We start from the raw sequence: 16,369 nt of genomic DNA, 5'->3' as shown, positions 1-16,369 counted from the left end.
CTTTCGTGCAATTACTTCTCAACGTTGTTTCAAGGGAGGCTTGTTCCCTGTTACTTCCATTAACAAGCTAAAAATGCTGGATTTAGAATGCTCACAATAAACATGACTTTAATACAATGCGAGTCAAGACCCGTTGATAAATTGAAAGATGCCTGCTACTTAAATATGCAGCATGAAGATTCTGATACCATTGTGACAATTCATCGCATATGGTAATCAGAAAAAAGATAAGCAAACAGCCCTCAACAATAGGCAAGTACATGGAGTGCGTTGCACAGATTATTCTACCAAAAGCACCTATGTTTGGGTGGGATGATCTAATTACTTAGACAATGGAGTGATTTTCATGGACAAAAAATTAGCTAATATACCAACTCATTGCAAAGGCAAGACAACAAATTAGCTAATATACCAACTCATTGCAAAGGCAATCAAAAAAGCAAGGTCTACAGCTGTAACAAGTCACCTTTTTTATTCCTCTTGTGTTGTATAAAAGACGGATTTCCATGGCAATGGTGCAATAATTTCAAGGCAATGGGACAACTTTAAAGGTTATTTTCATAATTAAAGATATGCTTCTTTCAAAGACGTTAGTCAGTGGAAGATGTTGTTTTTCTACAATATCAGTTTGGCAAAGATAAAGAAAATAATGAAGCACAGGATATTTTGCCTAGTACACTTGGTATGGCCTAATCAGCGGTGGATTGATTACCAAATGTCCTAAAATGTATTAAAAATTAAAGATTGGGGGTTGTCAGGCAAATTTTGGACCATTTGTGGTCAGATCCACTCCAGATTTCAGCTTATGCAAAGGATACTTTTGCAAGCAATTATTCTAAACGAGGGTCTCCAACCTTTTATTCAGCAATTCTACTTACGTTCAATTAAAATTATCCAGAGCTTCTAATATTCTATGTATTGTAGTGTGCAATAGTGGCCACAACTAATAAGGTTACATTAGTGGCCACCCTATGCAAGATTAGTATCAATGATCACCTCAGTTGATCAGGCACGGCTGCCAGCAGTAACGTAATAAAACATTTATTAAATTTGGAATGGCTTTATCTGGGCAATGCAAAACAGTCAGAGCAACACCAACCCTGACAGCAAGGTAATACTATTAGTTCTGTATCCCAAACACAAAATGATTTCTCACTCAAATTTCCAAACTATATTTAAAGCGGATATTTTTTTCTTCAAAACAACAGCTTAGGAGTTCTAAAAAGGCACACATTTTCGCTTGAATACACACCTTTCAACTTTGGTATACATACATTAATTTAGCGAAGCAAAAGCTTCTAATTTAGTAGGCTGGGCAACTCGTGGGAGAAGCCTGTTCTAAACTGAAGTATGTATATAGTCTGTGCTGATCCTGAAACTCTGATGTGCATTGGCCCCACATCGAGCAACATGGTAAAACTATAAAGAAGATGCAAAGAAAGGTAAAAAATGAAATACATCTACAACAAAATCATTTTCTGGATCATACCTTTCTATAAATGAAAGTAATAAGAAACAAACACAAGTAATACCTAACTCTCGCATAAGTTTCATCGTCATCTGCAGCAATCCAGGCAATGTCTGCTAACGTTGGTACCATGGGCGCATTAGCTGCATATAGATCTGAAATGTCTGGTAGGACCTGTAAATAAACATCTTTCAATGTGACTGTTCTAAACAATTATACATTCGCAATAAAAATACAAACATGAAAAAGGCGAGAAAACCCCCACAAAAAACTGACAGATGGTTGGTCCTCTAAAACGTTATAAAAAGTGAAACATTAATAATTCACTCACATCATATAATAGGAGTGCCCAGCATAAAACAACAAGAGCAGAATTCATGCCAAACCTTTAGATTAACCAATCATGTTTAGATCAGGCATTTCCAATATATCGACTGCGAGCTACCAGTATCTTGCAGTCTGCCAGCTGGATTCTCATACAGGCTTTGCAAGTTCCTGGCCATCCAGGACTACGCTTTATAATAGGTTCGCCTGCTTCTGTATGCTGACAGTCCAGGAGCAGTCAGATACCATAACTCCTTTTCAGAATTTTTTTTGTGCATAGCAAGAAGCCTAAAAGACTAAACTGTATCTTCTCACTGAAAACTTTGACAATGAAAAAACATATTGCGGTCAAGATATTCAGAATTCACGTGCTACATTGACAGCTGCACTAAAATGTGTTCTTTCTTCTTTTACTCCTTTTCTTTCACACCTTCATTTCTCTCCCCCTTCTAGTCTTGTTTTTCTTCATCTAATGTTCTCCTTTTTTTAATTCTCCCCTTTCTATTCTTTTTCTCTTCATTTTGATTTATTCCTTTCTCTGTCTTTCTTCCTTTCTCCTGGTCTTTTTTCCTCGTCTTTTCCTCTTCTTTCCCCTCTTTTTTGCCCAGTCTTTCTTTCACCCCACTTTATTTTTCTTTCTTCTCAGCTTTCTCTCAAAATTTCTTCTGGTTCCCCCTTTTCTTTCTCACGTTCTCTTTCCCTCCTTTTCTCCTTCGTTCTTCAATTCTCCCTCTCTTCTTCGCTCATTCTTTCCTTCTTCCTCCTTTTCCATTGTTTGTTCTCTCACTTTCATTCTTTGTCCCTCCAGTCTCCCTTGTTTTCTCCCTTTTTATCGCTCTTTCCCTCTTGCTTTCTCCCTTTCATGCCTTCTTTTCCACTTTAATTTCTGCTTCTTTTTCTTCTTTACTTTATCCCTCCCTCTTTCCTCTTCTCCCTTTCTTTCTCTTTTCTTTCTCCCTCACCTCTTCCTTTTTTTTCGGCCTTACTTCACTTTCTTTGTTCCTAACTCATTCTCACTTTCTTGATTTCACACAACCTCCCTCCCTCCCTCCCTTTTTTCTGCATCCATTCCGTTAAGAGCATTTAGTTTCTTAAAACAACATTCTGTGGCTTCAGATGTAAATTCCTGCTAGAAACCTATTATGTCTGCATGTAGCTGGGGGGGAATAGAAAGAGAAGCGTTTCGGCTGGAAGGTAGGGCCTTGACCGTAGAGAGCCCGATGGGTAATGACTAAAGATTTAAACTTAATCCTTACAGCCCCAGGCAGTAAGTGCAATGAGCGCAGATGGTGGCTCATACGACTTCTGGAGGGAAAGCCCAGAAAAAGCCTAGCTTACACATTCTGGACCTCCTGAAGCTTTTTCAGCAGGTAGCCAGAAATGCCCACATAGAGAGCATTGGTGTAGTCCAGCCAACCAAAGTACCAGTTAGTGAAACAGTCACAGCCTTCTTCAAAGGATGCACTGGAGGACGTCCTGGTTACAGATACAACATCAAGATGAGATACAGAGAGATTTCACTAAAGCCAGGTTCTTATTCTCAGAGATGGGACAGAAAGTATCCAGGGCCCTGAACACAGTAGATCCCCATTCTGAATAATCATGGAAATCCTATGTAACAGAAGAGCCATAAACTAGAACTGATGAAGACAAAAAGAAACAAAATATATCAGGGAGCTGATGGGGTTTTGTCAGAACGTCTAAAACATGCTGGCAAAATGCATAAAGAGGCAAGACCTACTGAACCGTCCACAAAAAGACGTGGCAGGGAAACATGGACATACACCATTCCCAGGGCATGTCAGTCACAGTTTTTCAGGATTGAGGCACAGCACTATTTGGGGTTCGTGTCCAAAGTAAGCAACTTCAACTTACTACTACAAGGGAAGAAAATTATGCGGTCTGCGTTTTTCCTCATAGAAAATGTAAGGCACAATAATCTGAAAATCAATGAATGATGGTTGGTGATTTATTGGGGCTTTAAAATACCACAACCTGTGCCTTGATGTTGGCGCATGTGCATTAGTTAATGCAGCAGGTAACTGCTGAAAGCCTGGAACTATGACTTCCCTCTAGGAATAAAGTCAGAGAGAACAATGCACACTATGGATCTACAAACAAAGCCACCCATGGAAAGTTTACCTCCTTGCAAGGGGTGAACAGCTGTAAAACCTGCAGCAGGACTAATAATTTTAGTGCCGACATTAGCTAATACCTTTTTATTTTAGTAAAATTATAATTATAATATACTTACTTGTAGGAGCTTTCAGGCAGCCCTTTCCATACACTGGTCTGTTGGTGTGTCAAATAAATCTTTCTTCCACCACAGCATGCACCATGGGGCAATGGGTGAGCCCATTTCAGCCAGTGGCTTACTTCACTTGAAGTAACAGCATTCTGCCATTGCAGAACGTGCTCTTATGCAGACGTTTTTGTTCAGAGCCAAGGACTTGTGGGGCAATGTTTCTTTTTTGGGAAGCAGGGGCACCTTTTATTTCTAAACTTCGAAAAATAAACTTTGGAAGAGACCAACAGCTCCCCAGACACTGCTACTAGCCCTCACCTGAAGTTTGCCTCATTCTGTGTGGACACTACAAGCACAGCCCATCTATGAACGCACATTAAAACCAAAGATGGCCGTGAATGGGCTGCCATTTTTGAGTTGTATTTATAAGCACTCAAAAATGGTTGTCTGCACATGCACATAAGGGTAGTCATATCTGAATGATCTCTAAATCCATTTAAAAAGGGACAGCCATCCAGGCACGTACAAGCATATGAGTAGGTGCCAATCTTCAATTGCTTCTGGATTTATTTTTTTGCAATACAAAAAAAAATTCAAAAACGGCGACTTGTGCATGTGTGCACATATAAGGGTGGTCATTTTCAATGTTTTTCTAACAAGGGTTTTCAAAACACTTTTCCAAAGAAAACAAATATTGCCAAATAAAAAGTTGTCCGCCAACTCCAGAACTATTTTCTTTGCCAATGCTTGTGAAACTACTGTATTTACAATTTTCAAAATAGTACATAGTAGGTGTATTAATACATTGTGTAACAGTTGAGTAGACACCATCTACCAAGGTTAAACTTTAGGAGTTACAATAAGAAGGTAGAGGGAGACATACAGGAGAAAATAAAAATAATAAACCATCACCATTTACGGATATTATTCATTAAAGATTAATCAAACTGCATTGATCTTGTAGTAAAAGATTTCAATGGAAAATTGTGCCACTGGCTTGAATAAAGAACTCGGTCATTAGCATTACTGGTCATCCGAGAAGAGTAAATCGGCTAAATCTGTTAACGGCAGAGATGGTTTTAGCCAAAACATCTGATTGAAGTAAATCAACAGGGAAAAGAGAAACATCCTGAAAGGATGTACAATTTAAATTGTTATACTGGAAAATGCTTGGCCTGTTACCAAGAAGTCCATAACACAAAAGGCACAACAATGCACTAATGGGAGAGCCGATATGATCACCGGAAAAGGTCACTGTGACAAACAGGAATGGCAAGTAGTGATATAAGTACGTGGGGGTTTAAAAAATATATTTCACTTCAAATTCTAGCTGATTTTTAGAACTTAAAAGCACCTAAAATATTAATTTACCCTTTACTATTACTATGGAATCCCCTTACGAGTAGGACAGGCTCAGAGTCTGTGTACGACATATTGAAATGGGAAGAATTAAACATTACCCCTCCTAATGTGAACACTGCCCTCTTTGTTTTGTCTTGAGCTATGCAATGCTTAAATAGACAGGATATTGAGTTAAATGATGACAATATTATTCTTGAGGTGCTCCTAATGAGATGAGTGGAGCACCAAGGACAAAACCACATTTGCTTAGCACATCCCTCTAAGAATGAATCACAAACATTTACTTTAAGATCAGTCAAAAGATCAGCCATCCACTAATAGTTACAACTCTAATTGTTAATAAATTGACACCAATGCATCCTAACAATTGTTTTACAAACACAAAACATCAAACACACACTTATCATTTACCTCAAAAGATGCTCTGGAACAAGGTTTTAAGGGAAGATGCGACCCAATCCTTCTAACGACACTGCGTGATGCCCCATGGGGTTTGTTCTGCCATAATGGAACAGTCTAGAAAGGAAGTAAATAAAAACAAGCACTCATTTAGTACAGAAATAATTAATGTCTGAACCAGCAAGTCCGTAAAATATATTTTAAGGTTACAAACAAAAACACAAAACTACATTGTATGAAGAGCTCCATAATAAGCAGCGAAGAACAATAGATGTTTTCATCTTTAAAGAGGAATGAGGATTATGGTTAAGCCACCGAAGCTCTTCTTTTGGTCTAAAGAGTTGTGACAACGACTCTCGTCAATTTATCCCACCTTGAGATATCTTTTTGTTGTATGTCTAACCTTGTACAACAGATCACTTCATACGTTCTTCACACTACTGTGGAAATCTACCTTTGGTCTCCCCAGCCTACACCTTGCACTGAATACACCCTTCAATTAACTTTCCACATTCTACATGCTAACAAAATCTTGGCTCCACAACCATCATGGGTGATTTGTATTCCTACTAGAACAAGCATTGGCATAACCAATAGGTCTCGCCTTTGGGACCTCATAATTGTTTAGCCATGCAACAGCTGATGTTGTTACACCAAGGATATTGTGCTGCATAACTAAATACTTATAAGGTCCCAAAAGCGAGACCTATTGGCTATGCCAATGCTTGTTTACAAAGCAGCTCGTAATGTAATCTTGCATGAGATGGCCACTAATGTAATCTTGTCTGATGCGATCGCTTTAACAACATTAATATTAATAACACAGGCTAATTTGCATTGAGCATAAGTAGATCTTATTACAGAAAATGATAGAGAACCCTGGTATACGTTAACTGATTTGGCTGAATTTATAAGATATGTGTAAAGATACAACAGTTCTACCACCACAGTACTACCTGGTCTACTAAATGGTGCTGATAACTAGGAGTATGTTTCAAACTCCTTATTTTGAGGATCTGACACGATTAGATGTCAAACCACTAGTCTGATATAGATCTGTTAAGTTATTAAGTAACGTGTTGTAATCTTTCAAAGCAGCTGCATGCGCTGCTTAATTCTATCTTCATGGTTGCATTCTGTGTGGGACAGTTTGTTCCAGTTTATCTGCAGGCTGGCAGCTGGAGCTGGTGGCTGTTGTTTTAACTTAATAAAGACTCTCAAAACTTACCTGTCTGAGTCTTTTCAACACTGGCGACGAGGGAAAACTTGCAGGGGACAAGTTGCCACCAGTTCTCCCCATTTCTGACAAATCCACAGCTTCTTCACGGATGACTTCACCTCACAGCGCTTCTTAGTGAGAAGATTGAAGCAGTGCTGATCAGCCTTCCTCGACGACTCTTTTCCTGCGTTTCCTGACTTTCTCCGATGCTCCGCTTCAATTCTGGGTAATTTTGAAGCTTTTGCTGGAAAAGCGGTGAGTGACTCGAGACGAGGAATAGCCCATTATGTAATGAGCCTCGTCACCCAGCACTCGTCATCACTTGGTCATCACGCAAGCACGTCATCACGCACGCCACTTTGCGTGTAATTGCGTGCGTGTGGCCATTCTGTTGCTTGTGGTTACCTTAGCAACGATCTTCACGATCTCAACGGAGCTCTTTCAGACCATCGTTCGTTTATACCTTGAATTTATCATTAATTCCAGGTACAATTTTGACTGTTTTCACCTAAGCTGCCATTCCGCCTGTACCAAGTTTACCTTACTACTGATTTTATGTACTGATTTTATGTACTGTTGCCGAGATTATCTATCGTTTTGTGGATTTATCTACTGGGTATAACAACTATCTTTCTAGTTCATTACTGCACCAATTCATATGTTTCCTCCATAAGTGACTTATCTCTATTTTCGACAAAAACGATTGTTCTCGGGTTTTCTTTCTTTCCTTTGTAAGACAAGACTGACATCTTGTTTCGAAACTTACTACATTTTACCATGTCTACCACTAGCATGAGCCAACCACCTCCTTTTCTGCGTGAAAAAGGTGAACCACTTTTGCCATGGAAACGTTGGAAATTATTATTCGACTCCTATCTTGTTGCTATTGGAGGTGAAAAACTTTCTGCTTACAGGAAACAAGCACTTCTTCTCCACAATTTAGGGGTCGAAGGACGCAACATTTATGAAAGCATCAATGTAATCCCTATTGGAGAAGGCAGTGGTGATGCTTCTGATGTTTTTGATAAGTCTATGAAAATGTTATAAGCTTATTTTGGACCTCGCATTAACGTTGTCTTAGAAAGACATAAATTCTTTATGAGGGTTCAGGAACATAACGAGAAAGTTGGTAACTATGTAGCATCCCTTAAAATGCTAGCTCGCACCTACGAATTTGGAGATTTAACAGAGTCATTGATTCGTGACCAACTTGTTAGATGTACTAACAGCCCTAGAGTCCAAGAAAAACTTCTTTCCAAAAATCCCTCCCTTAAAGAGGCTTTAGCTATTGTTGCTGGAATGGAAAATACCTCCGGTTGGGTTAAAGAAATGCAAATACAAAAATCTACTTCTGACGACACTTTGACACCGAGTAGCATTCATGAAGTGACTCAAAAAGAACAATGTTCTTGTTCTATTCATTCGCATGATGATGTAGACAAAGTTTCCAAAATTATTTGTGGGTCTAAACCCAAGACTATTCCAGATTTTTCAAAAATGAAATGTTATAGGTGTGGTAGTAACAACCATTCGCCCAACTATCCTCAATGCTATGCCAGAAGTACTACCTGTTTAAAATGTGGAATCAAAGGTCATTATGCTAGGGTGTGTAAGTCAGGTGGCAAAATACGCTCTATTGATATTTCACATGAGAATGTTGGAGCAAATGTTTCAACCAAAACAACTATGTTAAGTGTGAGAAATGATGGTATGGTAGATGCTGAGCAAATTCACATGCCTGAATGTGATGTTTTGATAGGAGAAAAATCATTTATTGTTTTGGCTGACTCTGGATCCCCTTTTACCATGATTGGAAATGAAATTTGGGACAAGACTTTTCCTGACCTTGAACTATTTCCTCCTGATATTAATCCTGTAAGTTATGGAGGGTCCCACATTGATGTTACTGGTTATGTCATTTTGAAAATTCATTTTAAAGGTAGAGAAACAATTGGGAAAATGTATGTGGCTAAACGAGGTGACAATCTCCTTGGTTGGAGGCATCAAAAAGATTTGGGAATAATTTTGAATCCAAATGCCAGATGTCCCTCTGAACAGGTCATGTTGGTAGATCACAATTTAGCTTCTAATAAGTTTTTTGAGGAGTTTCTTTAAGTTTTCACAGATGATTTGGGTCGTCAAATATTTTGAACACCGAATCACACTCAAGGACAAAGCTTTACCTGTTGTACACAAAGTCAGAAAGGTTCCTAATATGATGCTAGAACCCCTGGAATGTGAACTTAAAAGATTAGTTTCCCTTAACATCATTGAGGAAATCGAATCTTCAGAATGGTTGGCCCCAGTGGTTTTGGCCCCTAAGGATGGAGGGATGTGTGATTTGAGAAGCCTAAATAAATGGATTTGGGTAGATAGTCAACCACTTCCTAATATTTCCGAATCGATCACCATACTTGATGGTGCGAAAGTATTCAGTGTCCTAGACTTATCTTCAGCTTACCATCAGGTTCCCCTCCATCCGGATTCCAGACATCTCACATCCTTCGTTGCACCACTTGGGGCCTTCCGTTTTATCAGAATGCCATTTGGGTTGGCCTCAGCGCCTGCTTGCTTTCAACGTATAATGAAATTGGTTTTAAAAGGGATCCCCAATGTTTTTCCAGGATGACTTTCTAATTTATGGGAAGGATGACCGTGTTCATGATTTAACTTTGAGAAACACTCTTCGTAGGTTAGCTGAGAGTGGTTTAACTGTAAATCGCAAGAAATGTAAAATTGGTGTGTCTTCCGTAACGTATTTGGGACATGTGATATCGGGGGAAGGGCATTCAACCAAAGTTGGATTTAGCTAAAAGTATTGTTGATGCTCCTGCTCCAACAGATAAGGAACAAGTCAGGTCTTTTCTAGGCCTCGCTGAATTTTATTCAAAATGTATTCAAGGTTTTGCATTTATAGTTGAACCCATTAGAATGTTACTGAGGAAAGGGGTGCATTTTTCTTGGTCCCCTGAATGTGCATCAGCATTCAATATCATCAAACAAACTATTGGGAAAATGGCCACATTAGGTCATTTTGACTCTTACAAAAAAACTATTCTCACTACTGATGCCAGTTTGAGTTGTATTGGGGCAGTTCTTTCGCAGGTGGTATGTGGTGAGGAAAAGGTTGTGGCATTTGCCTCCAGGACTTTAAAGAAACCTGAGTAGCATTATTCTTGCATCGAAAGGGAAGCTTTGGCTATAGTGTGGGGTGTCAAACATTTCAAGTTCTACTTGTGGGGCATTCCCTTTGTGGTAAGGTCTGACCATCGACCTTTGGTACAAGTGTTCTCCTCTATGGAGAGTGAAAGACTCACTCCAAGATTAAAGCGTTGGAGTGAAGGCCTTGAAGTGTTCAACTTTTCTGTGGAGTATCTTCCTGGTATGGCTAACAAAGTGGCAGATTGTCTGTCAAGATTGCCTGTTAAGGACACTGGGAATTTGCTTGACGTAGAGGCCTTTAGTGTTGCATGGGTTAAGGAATCCTCCATTCCTGAGTGTGAATGGGAAAGTGACAGGGAGGAGGATTTGTTGTTTCCATCCTTAACCCGTCTTGTTAATGAAGGTTGGCCAGACAGGAAGAATGTGGACTCTGCTTTGTTTCTCTTTTGGGTGGTCAGGAATGAGCTTACCCTCTCTCAGAGACAACTCATGCGTGGAGAGAGAATAATTCCTCCTGTCGCACTTAGATCTCGGTTAATTAATTTAGCCCACGAAGGGCACCTTGGCAGGAGCCTTACCAAGACTCGTTTACGAGAAAGATATTGGTGGCCAAGAATGGATGGGGAAGTTGAGGTGGTGGTGTTTAAAGAGTGCAATGAATGTAATTCTTCTGACAAATCACGTGTGGTTAGCAGTGCTCCCTTATCTCCTGTTGATGTTCCCAAAGAACCTTGGGTGAAACTGGGATTAGATCTAATGGGTCCTTTTGAGTTATTGGCTCCTGGTGACAGATTCGTAATCATGTTGGTAGATTACTCTTCAAAATGGGTTTCTACCAGGTGTGTCAGTTTAGTAAGTACAAGAACAGTAATTGATTTCCTTAAGGATGAATTTGCTGCAGAAGGAATTCCTAAGTACATTGTTACAGACAATGGTCTCCAATTTGTTTCACATGAAATGCTTAAGTTTTTGAATGAGCATGGCATAACACATCAGAGAACTGCCTTATATTCGCCACAGGCTAATGAACTAGCAGAACGCATGAACAGAGTGGTTAAGGCATGCGTGCAAAGAGCAGTAGTGTCGAGACTTCCCTTGAAAGGAATTTTAAGGGACACATGGTGGGCCCATCGTACAGCTGTCAACTGTGTTTTACAAAGGTCCCCATTTCAGATATTACGTGGCAGGGTTGCTTCTTCGAACCTCAATCCCAATTGGTTACCTCCAGTTGAAAGTCCCATTTTGAATGAGGGGGTGGTGAGTGAAAGGATCAAATCATATCAGGATTCATATAAGCTAAGGTTTGATGAAAAAAAAATCTACTAAAATGGTGAAGTGGGAAATTGGAGAATGGGTTTGGGTTAAGAAACCACGCTGGCACAAGAAAGGTAGCTCATGGGACCTTTTGTTATTGTAGCTGTATTTAACAATTTTGTCACAGTACATGATGGTGGTATGTGGAGTATGTCTCGACTGGTAAAGTTTCAAGGTGATAAATCTAGGTTTCCATTTTGTCCAGATATATTACCTTCAGATGTTTCACCTCCATCTATGGAGCTTCCCAGTGGAAGTTCTTCTTCTTCTTCATCTTCTTCTTTTCCTTCCAGATTTCGTCGTTTCCCCCAAAAATATGAGGACTATGTAATGTCCTAATGTCTTAATTCCTTTATTTAATAGTTGAGTACTTTGGTTAAATAGGTTTTAAATGTTTACAGTGCTATAAGAAATGTATTAGTGTGGACTAATTTCTACTTGGGTTCTTCTGCTATTTTACTTGTTGTTATTTTCTTTTATTTTCTCTTTAAATGGGATGTGTTGTAATCTTTCAAAGCAGCTGCATGCGCTGCTTAATTCTATCTCCATGGTTGCATTCTGTGTGGGACAGTTTGTTCCAGTTTATCTGCAGGCTGGCAGCTGGAGCTGGTGGCTGTTGTTTTAACTTAATAAAGACCCTCAAAACGTACCAGTCTGAGTCTTTTCAACACAACGCACCTATAATTTGTGGCAAGAAATGCATCACAGTAGCATGTTACAGTCAAACTGTGCTGTTTTTCTCCCCTTTTCTTTTTTTAATTGCTTGATCTCAGTTCAATTGTTGAAATAAAGCAGATATATCTGGCACACCATCAGTACCTTTAGCTAAGGGCTTGAATTTCTAATGCCTTGCAATGGGAAGCGGTGTATATAGCACCCAGTAAATACCATTCTCGTCTGGTGAATGCACCACATGACGAAAATAGCCTGCACACCTGATCTAAGAGCCCTGGCTGGACTGTGGAAGAATACTTTTTGCAGCAGGTAAGTCGAACCTGCATTATGAATGATCGGTGAGCATAGCAAAGTAGCTTTGAAAGTAAATATCACTACGCTGGTGTGAGGTACTAAGCAGATATAACAAATATCTCCTATTTCAAGTTTGGAGGAAAAATATGGCTTAACCTGTAGAGTTAATATGGATTGCATCAAAATCTGTATGTTATGACTTTTTAGCAAACATCTCCTACCCAATCACCATATGCAACCCCTTCCAGAGAAAGGTTCGGATGTTTGATGAAACCTGTCAGTGTAAAACGACAGGTGCAATAACAAAAAAAAACTAGACATTCCAAATCCCTGTGCTAATTTCCGCTGTGCCGTGTGCTTGCAAATGAGACTCCTTACCTGCAATTAAATATGTATCACATTGATTGGAATCAAGTGTTATTTATATCAGGTGCTGGTCTCTAGGTTTGACTCTAATTCACAGTCTTTCACACAATTAAAAATTAGGGTAATGCCGTACACTATAACGGGATTCAACAATGAAGTGATCGAATCTGAGGCACTCAAGATATTGATAAATTTCTCTTTAACTGCTTTCAGGTATGTGAATGCTTTAGCTGACACGTTCGTTTAATTCAGACAATAAGTCGAGCTTTGTCAAAACTCCAATGAGATACAAGATAGTCCCAACTCAAAGACAACGGTATTCATAATTGACCATTAATAAAATGGGGTAACCCAAACGATCTAGGACCTGGGTAAGTAACGATATTATAAAACAATGGTCCAAAGACTATTATTTCACAGTGTCACAATTAGTCAACAATTTCACATTTCATTGGTAGAGTATAATAATCTACTCTTAATCAATTAATTGAACAATCTCTCAGCGCAACAGCAAAATAAGTATTCAGTGGTGATTTATTCATTTTTTTACCACTCTTAAATGATGTAAATAATTATTACAATACATTCTGGGTCATATTGGTTGCCCCAAGAGGAGCGCACAAAAATAGAAAGAAGTGATAAGGTTCTGTGATAAGAAAAGAAAGGAATTGGCAAAGAATTGCAAAGATACGTGACATAAAAAATCAGTTATATTATTATACACAAGGATCCATAGTCATCCCTATATTAAGACCTGGCCTTTTTTTTAAGTCAGACTTAAAGTCATTCAGAAACCTATATTGGTAATTGTGGTGCACAAGGGAGTAACAATATATAGGTCCAGGTAAAGATTAAATGGGCGTCGACGTTTCGACTCGACTTCGGGCCTCACGGTGAGTTAAGCCTGGGCCTTGCGAGTCTTCAAGAAGCAAAGTTGTACACAGTTCCCCTAGGGGTAGACAGGTAATAAGGTCTCTCTCCCAGGTTGCTGAGAGCAAGCAAGGGGGTGTTATATGCTAGAAGGTCAGCAAGTTCCTTGACGGAACTAAGGATACCTCACACAACTGATGAGCTGGATGACATGTCTCATTCAGCCTACTTGGGATGTTGTTTAAATCATCGGCTTCCTGCTCCTGCGTCAGGCCGGCGCTGCAATGCCTGACGGGTAACAACAGGTGTCACTCTTTTACGGAGATCTTTTGTTCCTTGCCGTGATATGTAGAAATGTGTGAGGCTAGAAAAAGTGAGGTAGTGAGCAAAAAGTGAGTTATTTTTAAAAAAGTTGGATAGTCCACGAGGTAATCTTTATTCATGTGGCTAACCACTTTGTTAAAAAGTGCAGAGAGGGGTATTGAGGACCAAAGTAACCATTAGTGTGGCCTCATTTCAACCCTCCAACTTGGTCAACATGTTTCATGCCCAAAGGGGCAATTCTTCAGGACCGGAAAGTGCTCATATACTCGTTGGGTGCCCAAAAAAATGAGCTACAGGATGTTAGTAATACAACCGGATAGGTCTAGGTCTATAGCGGGCGAGGAGTCCTGCATCACCGTCAGACCTAGGGATCAAGTAGACATAACAATAGCAACATTATCGTTATTGATTCCAACGCTTACAAATTGTGCGTCGTCTTTATCACAAAAGTCAATAGCGCACCCATTTGTACGTGATCTGCTAAGTGCCAAAGGAATATTGGTGTATAACATAGTGAAGGGAGAGAGACCGTTATTACATGCATCATGACATGACCCAGAAGGCAATTGGGACATGTGTGAGTGCTACTCATTAAATGGTGGTATGTTGCTTACTAACACTAAAGCCACCAAAATAGGAGGTTTAACCATTAAAATCGGTCAGCCACTAAGCCACAAGGTAGATGTCAGGGACTCTTAGGGATGATTGCTATTAGGTTCATGGGACTTACCAAGGCGAGCCCACTGGCAGTCTGCGCGGCTAGTTCCTGTGGGGACTGCGCTAAGGACCTAACCCTGTAAGGGGAATTAACAAGGGAAGGAAGCACAACAAGACAGGGTCAACACATGGAGTTGTAACCAGAACGTTATTGATGTAAGACAACGGACCACGTGTGGCTCCACCCTGCCAGGCTGTCCCGCAAGTATGTGGAAGACACTCAATAGGATGCCCGAGCCCGCAAGAGAGCACCGGGAGTGCACAGGTGGTCGGGGGTAGGACCATCGGTGTAAGGGGTCACAGGAGCGGTGGATCTAGTGCCAGCTCCCAGCAAATGACAGCCCGGCAGAGCGGGGCGCCCCGCGTGGGCCCCTGCATGCATGCCGTTACCTGGGACCGGCGGCGAGCAGTAGCTCGATACAGAAGGGCTTACCTTAGCGGCGAGGAGACTGCGCCGGTACAACCTACCCCCACACAAACGGCGTGTCAATGCACGCGGAACAGCCGGTGGGGTCCTGGGGCACGGCCGCCATTAAGAACAGGGCGTGCGGATCCAGTGGGGGTGTGACTACCATGACGTAATTGCTTGGCCAGCCAATCAGGGGCCACTCGATTGTGTGGAAGGGAAGTGTAGTTAGCTGTAAAGGTCATAGGAAATTAGAACTACAACCGCGGTAATGGGCGTGCCCAGAGAATGGAACGGTGTAACGTGACTCGCAAGACTCAGCGAGGTAATGTGAAACAAATACCTATTGGTAAAATGTCCCTCAAGGCAAAGAAATATAATTATAATTATTAAATGGAGGAAAACGAAGGGGACCTCAATAAGTAAAATGATCCCCGGAGGTGGTGTGAGATATTACAGATGCCACTTCCGGGAGGGTCCCGAGACGTGAGGGAGATGCGGTCTTATCAGGTGGCAACCCAGACGTTGGTGGGGTAACCAGGGGGTGTGTAACGCTAAGTACAGGCCCTATCAAGGGGCGTCTGAAGCAAAGGAGAGGCAAAGAGAAGGGTATCAAGAGCTCGTCCAATGTATCATGTGGAGCAGTTCCTCCCTGGCAGGACCCACAAGTAGCTAGGCAAATTATTACTCTCTTAGGAATTTGGTGGCCATGATTGGATAAGTGGCAGGGCCGTACGGGACAGAATAACCCGGAGGTTGACTCAGTGGTGGAGATGCCACTGTGCCCATGGGACTGATGTAGCCTAAGAGTAAAAATGCCGCTGTGCCCGTGGGGCTGGTGTGACACTGTTATACTCATTATCTAAGGGAAGGATGACCAGTCTCTTATGCAGTAGGGCGCATGCAGATTTTGGGTAGTCAATTGATGGAGTCATCTTGCTAGTTGATTCCAAGGGATCGAATCATTCAACCCACAGGTGTCTAATTGTAGACGGTGCACCCACCTCTGTTCTAGTCTATGTAGTGCATGTTGGTGGATGGAAGGGTGACATTCCAAGACTATCCATTTAATGTTGTCTGCTCTGTGGCCCGCTTCTTTGCAATGTTCGTAAAGCCTAGTGTGTGTCTTAGTACAGCGAATGTTGCTGTTATGTTCAATTATACGTGTTTTCACAGTTCGCATAGTCATGCCTATATACTTAAGCCCACAAGGACATATGAGCA

General features: G+C 40.7%; 1 protein-coding gene across 1 annotated transcript in view; it reads right to left on the bottom strand.

Moving 5' to 3' along the window:
* Positions 1-16,369, bottom strand: part of MTFR1L (mitochondrial fission regulator 1 like) — a 126,871-nt gene that overhangs the window by 34,937 nt on the left and 75,565 nt on the right. The window contains exons 4-5 of the mRNA XM_078681259.1: positions 5,811-5,915; positions 1,533-1,642 (exon numbers count right to left, since the gene is read on the bottom strand). Coding sequence (XP_078537385.1) covers positions 1,533-1,642; positions 5,811-5,915 — 215 coding nt within the window. The remainder of the gene's footprint in view (positions 1-1,532; positions 1,643-5,810; positions 5,916-16,369) is intronic.

This window comes from Lissotriton helveticus, chromosome 3_1, assembly GCF_964261635.1.
Source record: "Lissotriton helveticus chromosome 3_1, aLisHel1.1, whole genome shotgun sequence".
Lineage (NCBI taxonomy): Eukaryota > Metazoa > Chordata > Amphibia > Caudata > Salamandridae > Lissotriton > Lissotriton helveticus.
The sequence above is the reverse complement of the archived record's forward strand: the minus strand, read 5'-3'. Positions and strand labels throughout refer to the sequence as shown.